This window comes from Meleagris gallopavo, chromosome 25 (genome assembly GCF_905368555.1).
Source record: "Meleagris gallopavo chromosome 25, MGAL_WU_HG_1.1, whole genome shotgun sequence".
NCBI lineage: Eukaryota > Metazoa > Chordata > Aves > Galliformes > Phasianidae > Meleagris > Meleagris gallopavo.
Window position 1 is genome coordinate 4,307,666 of NC_139428.1, and position 7,984 is coordinate 4,315,649.

Consider the following 7,984-nt stretch of genomic DNA (forward strand, 5'->3'; position numbering starts at 1 on the left):
GGGGATCCCCCCGGGGCGCTCCCCACTTCTGCCCGACGGGCACCGGAGAGAGAACGGGAGAGAGAGGAACGTGCGGCGCTGCGGGACCGACTGCTGCCCGAGGGGACGGGCGGGACGGAGGGCGCTGCGGAGCGACAGAGCGAGGGGAAAGCGGAGAGCGGGCGGCGGCGTGCGCTCCTTGCTCGGCCCAGCGGCCCTCCCCTCTGTCCTCCACGCGTCCCTCCTCCTCTCCATCCCTCCCTCCTCCTCTCTGCGCCCTCCCTTCGGGTCGCAGCGTGGCAGCGCCGTGTCCCTGCGCGTGGCGCGGGGCTCCAGCTCTGAGGTGCCGGGGGTTTTCTCGGCAACGCGCTGCCCCACACCGATTGCGCACACGCATGCAGACACTGATGCACACCGACCCACATCGGCACGTTTGCACGCTCGCCCTGGCACGCCTGCACACGCAGCCACACGCCCGCATGCAGGTTCCGTGGTCCCACATCCTCACCGTGCCGGGACCGCGCTGCCCATCGCCGCGCCGGAGTTCCAATTCGTGGCAGAGCGTAATTTGTGTGCGAGCAGAGAACAAACACTTTACCCTAAACTGTAATACACTGTGATGTGTGATAGACGTTAACAAACACAATCCCACATTACATTTAATTTAATTCCGCTCTTCCTGCCCCGAGCTACGGCTCCCTTCATTTTCATTTTTCCTCTGAATTCCCACATCTCAGACCTCTTTGATTTCCAGGTTTAATTAACAATGCTCATTAAACGAATTTTTATTCATTTCTTTCAATATTACCCCGCCACCTGTCTTTAGGAGGCAAAGACTCATCATTTATTCTAATTTATTTCTGTTAAAGATGGCATTTAGGAGAGGGAGGAGGGATGTGAGGAGGTAAAGGGCCGATCCGCTCACATCTCTCCTTCCCCCCCGATGCTTTTCAAGGACGTTGCTCCTGAAAGTTCCGTGTTTATTTTCCACCAGATCCGTTTCATTTGCTGAGAAAAATCGGATTGGACATGCTGTATTTCGCAGCGATGTTCCAGTTCATTCTTGGAGTCCCTCAATAATGCCCACTCTTTATTCATCTGGAAGAGGTGAACCTGCAGAATGCGGTGAGTGCAGCGAGTTGTGCTTCCATCCTCACCTGGGAACGTGCAGAACTGAGCAGACCCCCACTGCCCCCATCCCCTCCTGCAGCACCAGACTCCTGCAGTGCCAAAGAGGAGCCTTAGGAAAGTCCTCATTTGTTTGCCAGTGCTCTTGGGATGATATGAAAACACGGTGAGGTAAAACATGCCGAGGTAGGGCTTGCAATGGAATTGTGACATTTTAGCTGTGGCGGATGTGCCTCTGCTCCTTTGGGGCCTTTTCCATGTTGCCCAAGCTGTGGGAAGGGATTGGTTCCTGCAGAGCTCACCCCGGTGTTGCGGATGCACTGGTAGACAACGCACTGCTTGCTGCCTGGCCCGGGTCCTGCAGTCCTGCTCTGTGAGGGACACAGCAGCTCCTGGCAGCAGCACCTGGCAGAGCTCAGTGTGGCCAAGGAATCACCTTCAGAGTTCCAGCCCAGCTGCGCCCCATGTTTTGCACCAGGAGCAGTGCTGGCACACCGGGACCTGCAGGTGGATGCAGCCCTGAGTGGCAGAGCCCCATGGCATGAGGCCACGTGCTGCTCCTGGGATGTGCTGCTCTGCCAGGGGTCAGTCTGGAGATAGAGGTGGTCAGTCTGGGCAGGGGGTCAGCCCGGTGGGGGCTCTGGCTGAGCAGAGGGTTTCTCATCCTCACCCTGTCCTCTGCTGGCCTTCAGGAGGTCATTTCATGGCACAGAAAAGAAAATGATGTCTTGTGTCCTGAGCATCCCTGAGCGGGTCCAGCTCTGGATGGTCCTCACACCGTGGGACACCGTGCTGAATATGGGATTAACACAGCTCCAACCTACTGCCCAGCACTTGCAGGACTTCTGAGGCTCTGGGTTTGCTGCCAGGGAGTGCAGCTGGGTGTTAGCAGGCAGTCTGCTTGGGCACTGAAGGCAACAGGGAAAGGACCTCAGGTGTAGGACTGCTCCGGTCCTGGATGGGGCCAGGTAAATGTGGGGTTAATGCTGTCAGCCCAGCACACAGACATCCCTGAGCTGGGGGCACAGGGGAGCTCCCACCTGCTGATACAGCCACCTACCTCATTAATATGCTAACGATAACCTTTGATTAACAAGCCCACACCCTTTGGCTGGAAGCAGAGCGTTGTGTGGGATTAAGAGCCGAGGTTAAAGAATCTGATGGGTTGGATTATGATTATTATTTTATTCCTGACAATTCTGACTGTGTTTCTGACTGTTGCAGTGAAGCTATTCCTGGCAGGATGGGAGGCCTCCAGCCCACGCACACCAGGTATGCTCTTTTCCAAGTCCAGCACTCTCATTTGCTTGCTTGGCTTGCTCTGCTTGCTGGTAGCACCTACCTTTGTTTCAACTTGCATTAACGTTTCAGGGCTGAGCTGGTGAGATCAGAAAGATCCTTCTGATCAACAGCAGATGCCTCCTCTCTGCTTATGTAAGGCACTGGTGTTTATGGATTTGAGCTGGATATATGTATAACGCTGGACTCCCTGCAGTCAGCCCTCCTTTCGGGGCAGCTCCCAGCCTGTTTTGCTCTCCATCATCCCATACCTCCACCCTTGCAGGGCAGCAGGATCAGTGCTGTGTCCAGCTGCCAGCCCGGGCTGCCTCTCCCAGAGAGCTCCTATGCTGACACCTGGTGGAAATGCCTCGAAATGCCCTCGCAGAGCTCCGGGCTGGGTGAAGCCATCCTCGCCTCGTCCAGCTGCTGCTTTGCCCCAGCCAGGCGGCTGCCTCTGCTTCCAGGGCACCCTGGCAAAGCCAGCAGTACCGATGGTTTATTCTTCCACCATACGGGCGTGTGCGCTTTTACACCTGGATTCCTTCTGCCGTAAATCAAATGGTGATTCTCCATCCGTGGGGAGATGCTGAGGTGTAGTTCAATGAATTTTGTTTTCATAATATTTACCCGAGGCTCTAAAAAGAGGGAAGGACTTTGCAGGCTGAACGACCCCTCTTCCCTGCAGGACCAGGAAGCTACCATTGCACATCCATCCCTGCAGCAAGAGGGAGTGTAAGCAAACACCACAAAGCCTCGTGTCTGTGCCTTGTGCAGGTGTGTTACAGGCTGAATTTGGGATGGCATTATCATGGATGTGAACAGAAGGGCCTTTCTGCATCCCCCACGCATCTAGAAAGGGACAGATTGCTGCTGAATTTCATAGTTATCCTTGCTCTTATTGTTGAAAGTTCAAGCTCTTCCTGCTGCTGCCTTCTGCAGTCTTTACTCGTCGTGCTAAACCACTTCAGTGACTGCAGGACTTTCACAGAAGGTAAGGTGACATCCTGAAGGGTTACTGTGACAAAACTGGGAAGCGTGTTAAAGAAAGAAAGAGGAAACCCCTCAGGGCCTTGGGCAGAAATAAATCCCAGTGCTGCATGTTTGGAAAAGGAACAGAAAACCTCTTTAATAGTCAAATGATCTGTTTTTAAAACAAAACGCTGACAGAAGATAAATTAGGTACATCTTGAAACGTTCTGAAGCAGCAATAGTTCTGTCTGTCAGGTTCTGGACAGAGAAAATCCTGTAGAGCTCTGCTGCATTGTTGGCTTTATGAAGTTGGTCACTTAAATGTTTCTCGTCCTCACTGGCACCAAAAGGTGCATGAGAAATGCTGCAGGTGTCTGGCTTCATGTCCCACGCCAGAGTGCTGCTGAAAAATGGCTCTTTATTGCTTGGATAGACACTGTTCCAGAGCTGCCATCCCATAAAGGTTGGCCCACTCCTCCCCATGGTGTGACAGGATCACTTCCCTGCACGCCTCGCTGGCTCTGGCCAGCTCAACCAGCACACCCTGGAAAGCAGCAATGAGCTCAAAATCCACTGAGGTCGCAGTGACACGTGTCAGTAACTCTGAGAGCTCTTCCAGCCACTGTGCCTGGAGCACAGCTTGTGGCAGCCAGGGGAAAAGAGGCACGCAGCTGGCCAAGGCCTGCATCCCCAGGAACCAGAGCTCACGGATGTCATCCCAGGCACTCACATAGGAAGGGGATACAGCCAGAGCCAAGCCATGGCTACCAGGGTCTGCTTGGGCTGTGTGAGCCTGGGACAAGAAGCAAATGGTGGCTTTGAAAAATTCCTTTGCAGAGCCAGTCTTCTGAAGAGCTGAAAGAGAAAGGAAACAAATGTGATAAAATAGTTGGCCAAAGGAGGGACCCTTTGGTGGGCTGGCCTGCAGCAGAGCTTCCAGGGAGAGCAGAATACTGCTGTGCTCCATGCTGCTTCCCAGCCATTCAGCCTGCATACTACTTTCTCCTCTGGGATTTTGGTTTTGTCACACCTCCAATGACAAAAGCCCTACATGAAACTGGGTCTGTTCCTCTTACATTCTGGGGTCCTCAGTCCGTGCAGAGCAATGAGCAGCTTTGCCACTAGGAATGCTGCTTACCTGCTGAACTTGAAAGGATCCTTGCCATCATCAAGCCCAAAGTAGCAATGTTGGCTGCTAGAACCAGGTGATCCTTCTGGGGTAAAAGGAAGGGAAGAGACCTCAGCAATGTGTCCATCAAAGAAGAGAAGGTTTTCTCCTGCCTAGAGAGAAATGAACCTCTGAGAAACTTCCTGAGCAGAGCCAGACACACTTGATAAATGCAGCATTAAAAAAAGCGATGAGATTGGCACTGAGAAAAGGGACATCACTTTCAGTACAAGTGTCTTAAAGGATCCTGGAAGCTCATCTCTCATTGCACTCTCTTCCTTCTGATAGTTTTAAAACGAGGTTCTGGTGCTCTGTTACCTGATGAGGTCTGGTGCAGTCACAACCAGGTTAAGGAAAATCCCACATAAAGTCTGTAGACTCATCTCAGTGCTTGTCAGGGACCCAGGCTGAGAGCTCAGCACCCCCCACTGATGCAGGAAGTAGTCACACAGTAGTGCTGGTGCCCCTTCTGAGATGAGGATATCTCTGGGTCTGTCCTCTGCTGTTAAATGGCAAAATCCAGGTAGCAGAAGTCTGTAAGGTGGAAAAAAATTGAAAACAAAAGGTAGAGTACAGAGAGCTGGGGTCAAAGCCCTGGATTTACATCAAACAGACGAAAAAAGAGCCATAGAATTGACACTGCAGAGAGAAAGGAAAGGAGAAATGACTCTCAAAATCAGCTCAACCAGTAACACAGTGTTGAGTTCCTTATGCCTGAGGGAAATGTACTAAAATCTTACAGAAGAGACCATGTAGGCTGATCTGCTTCTACAAAGACCCTATTCTTTTCCTGCTTGCTATCACTAAAGCCTAGACACACAACTTCCAGAAGTTTTTCCCTGCCTCTTAGTCTCTGTGAGCAGCTGCCACCTCACATTAGTTATACGTGGAGGGCTTGGACAGCTGCACTACACTGTGGCAGTTCCAGTCGCCTCTTTCACAGCAAAGGATCAACAAGAACTTGACCTAAATGCAGGATGCATTTCTCTGGACACAGAAAAAGAGTTATTTTGTGTTGAAATGCATCAGCTCTGTACATAAAATACATACCTCAGAGCATCCTGGGCTAAAATGGAGTTGTCACTGGTGACCAGCCCAGCTGTCTGGGAAAGATTCTGTGCTGGGCCACTCTCCTTGAAAAGCTTCTTGGCATAACGAACAAGGAAAGGCAAGAGCTCACAGATCTCCTGCTTGAGGGAGGATGTCTCTTCTGCCATCCAAGCTCCAAGGATTCGAACGGAAGCAAATACAAAAGGATCCTGCAGCTCCTCCTCTTTAACCTGGGTACAGAAGAAAGCAGCTGACAGAAAAGGATGAAAAACACACTGGACCAAGATGCATATTTTGGTCTACGCAGCTTATGAACATGAGCTGCTAGAGCAAGTCTGGACTTCTGTGGCTACAGTAGATGCTGATTTTCTTATTCTGAGGTAGGAAAAGGATGGAATATAAGAACAAGAATCACAGTTATCGCTGAGTTATTCATTTGCTGTCTTGTGATCTGTCAGCTTGGATGCATCATACTGTACCCGCATGTGGGTAAGAGGCCAGTAAGACCCAATTTAAGCAGTGCAGGAGCTGTTTAAGAGCCTCCCAGAGAAACCCACAGTGAACAGACATCAAATGTGTTCCCTGCTTGAAAGTTCTTTACCTGTCTCAAGTAAAATACTACAGCTCCAAATGCTTCCTCCATGATCCTCATGAGCTGCATTCTCTGTGCTTCATCTAGCAGTGATTCCTCTTCTTTCAGACACTCCTGGATCCCCATCTCAATAAGGACGTAGCAGGCTGTTACCACTTCTTTTTTCCCCTCCACCTCCAAGGGATCAGGCTCCTCTAAGGTTAGGCGGACCTCCACACAAGCCAAGTTCACCAGCAAGGCCAGGAACTTGCTGCCAGTTCTCCCTGCTGGGATCCACTCTGACCCACAGGCCTGCACGAGGCTGGCAGCAAGCTTCAGGGCAGGGTCCCGCTGTGACTGGCTGAGTTTACTGCCCAGAATGCTGGCCAGCCCTTTGTAAAGCTGACAGATGCTCTCAGAGCCCTGTGAGAGTTCAGCAAGTGGTGGTGAGAGGGGGATGAAGCGAGGCAAAAGCTCACACAGCTCAAACTTGGTCACGTCTTCAGCCTTGACAAACTCCTCAGAGAGCTTGCTCAGCACAGCCAGGAGGTGCAGAGCATCTCTCTGCCAACACTTCACCTCTGCTACAGCCAACAGCCCCGAGAGCAGGGTCAGGGCACGCTCAGAGCCATAACCACCATTCATGTAAGCCTGGCACAGAGCAGAGACGGCTCCTTTGGTCACCATTTCCCTGGGCCCCCTGGGAGTGGCCAGAACAGCAGCCAGGCATTGGTACGCATCATCCACCATGGATGTGCTGTCCGGATTACAGGGGGAAAGCACGACGTCACTGAAGGTCGGGATTTTGTTCAGGATCTGTGAGTGGCCGGCCAGCTCCGGGTCGGTGCAGAAGCATGCCAGCAGGGTGAGGCCCAGAGCCCTGAATGTGTCCTCAGGGCAGCCTGGTGGTGCCTGCCTGGAGTTCAGCAGGCGGTTGGGGAACGTGAAGCCGATCGCATCAAAGATCTGGCGCCGGGTCTTTGAGTCCAGCTCTCCAGCTCTGACTGCTTTGGTCACCTGGAAGGAAAGACAATCACAGAATGGCCCAGATTGGAAGGGACCTCAAGGATCGCAAAGTTCCAACCCCCCACCACGGGCAGGGCCACCAACCTTCACATTTCATACCAGCCCAGGCTGCCCAGGGCCCCATCCAACCTGGCCTTGAACACCTCCAGGGATGGACGGGGCATCCACAGCCTCTCTGGGCAGCTGTTCCAGCACCTCACCACTCTCTCTGTAAAGAACTTCCCCCTGACATCCAACCTCAGTCTCCCCTCCCTCCACTTCAAACCATTTCCCCTTATCCTGCTGTTATCTCTTTCAAAGAGTTGATTCCCCTCCTGTCTGTAGGCTCCCTTTAGGTACTGAAGGCTGCAATGAGGTCACCCGCAGCCTTCTTTTCTCCAGGCTGAACAAGCCCAGCTCCTTCAGCCTGTCCTCATAGGGGAGGTGCTCCGGTCCCCTGATCATCTTGGTTGCTCTCAATAACGTGTCTCTTAATCCCACAACGAATAGCAAGAAGGCTCGCTACGGCTTTAGGCGCTCCCGGGACCGAGGAACGGAGGCCCTGGCCCGGCGGTGACGCAGCCTTACCAGCAGCAGGGCTGCCAGCTGCTCGCTGTCGTTCCTGGCGTCCCTCAGCACTTCCAGGCACTTCTTCAGCGTGGCGGCTCCGGGTCCCGAGGCCATGGCGACCGGCACGGCTCCACCCGCGGTCAGGCGGCTATTTTCTGCATAACAAACGGTACCCGGCCGCCATGGCGCGGCACGCACGTGATCCACCCGGACGCCGCCACCGCGGCCCCGCGACGCCTTTCAGCCAATCGGAGCGCTCGCAG

General features: G+C 53.1%; 1 protein-coding gene across 1 annotated transcript; it reads right to left on the bottom strand.

Moving 5' to 3' along the window:
• Window positions 1-3,488: 3,488 nt before the first annotated feature.
• NCDN (neurochondrin) lies at window positions 3,489-7,980 on the bottom strand. The gene is made up of 6 exons (XM_085208951.1): window positions 7,740-7,980; window positions 6,177-7,163; window positions 5,576-5,805; window positions 4,844-5,059; window positions 4,496-4,638; window positions 3,489-4,212 (listed from the first exon to the last, which is right to left on the bottom strand). Exons 1-6 carry the CDS (start codon window positions 7,833-7,835, stop codon window positions 3,776-3,778), a joined length of 2,109 nt encoding a protein of 702 aa, XP_085065077.1. The 5' UTR covers window positions 7,836-7,980; the 3' UTR covers window positions 3,489-3,775.
• Window positions 7,981-7,984: the final 4 nt, after the last annotated feature.

What these genes read in the sequence shown, in the direction of transcription:
- NCDN (XM_085208951.1), bottom strand. Translation starts at nt 7,835, where the DNA reads ATGGCCTCGGGACCCGGAGCCGCCACGCTGAAGAAGTGCCTGGAAGTG. An exon ending in TAGTATTTTACTTGAGACAG is followed by an intron (nt 5,806 to 6,176) that starts GTAAAGAACTTT and finishes TTCTGTACCCAG; the next exon opens with GTTAAAGAGGAGGAGCTGCA. An exon ending in GATCCTTTCAAGTTCAGCAG is followed by an intron (nt 4,213 to 4,495) that starts GTAAGCAGCATT and finishes TTTCTCTTTCAG; the next exon opens with CTCTTCAGAAGACTGGCTCT.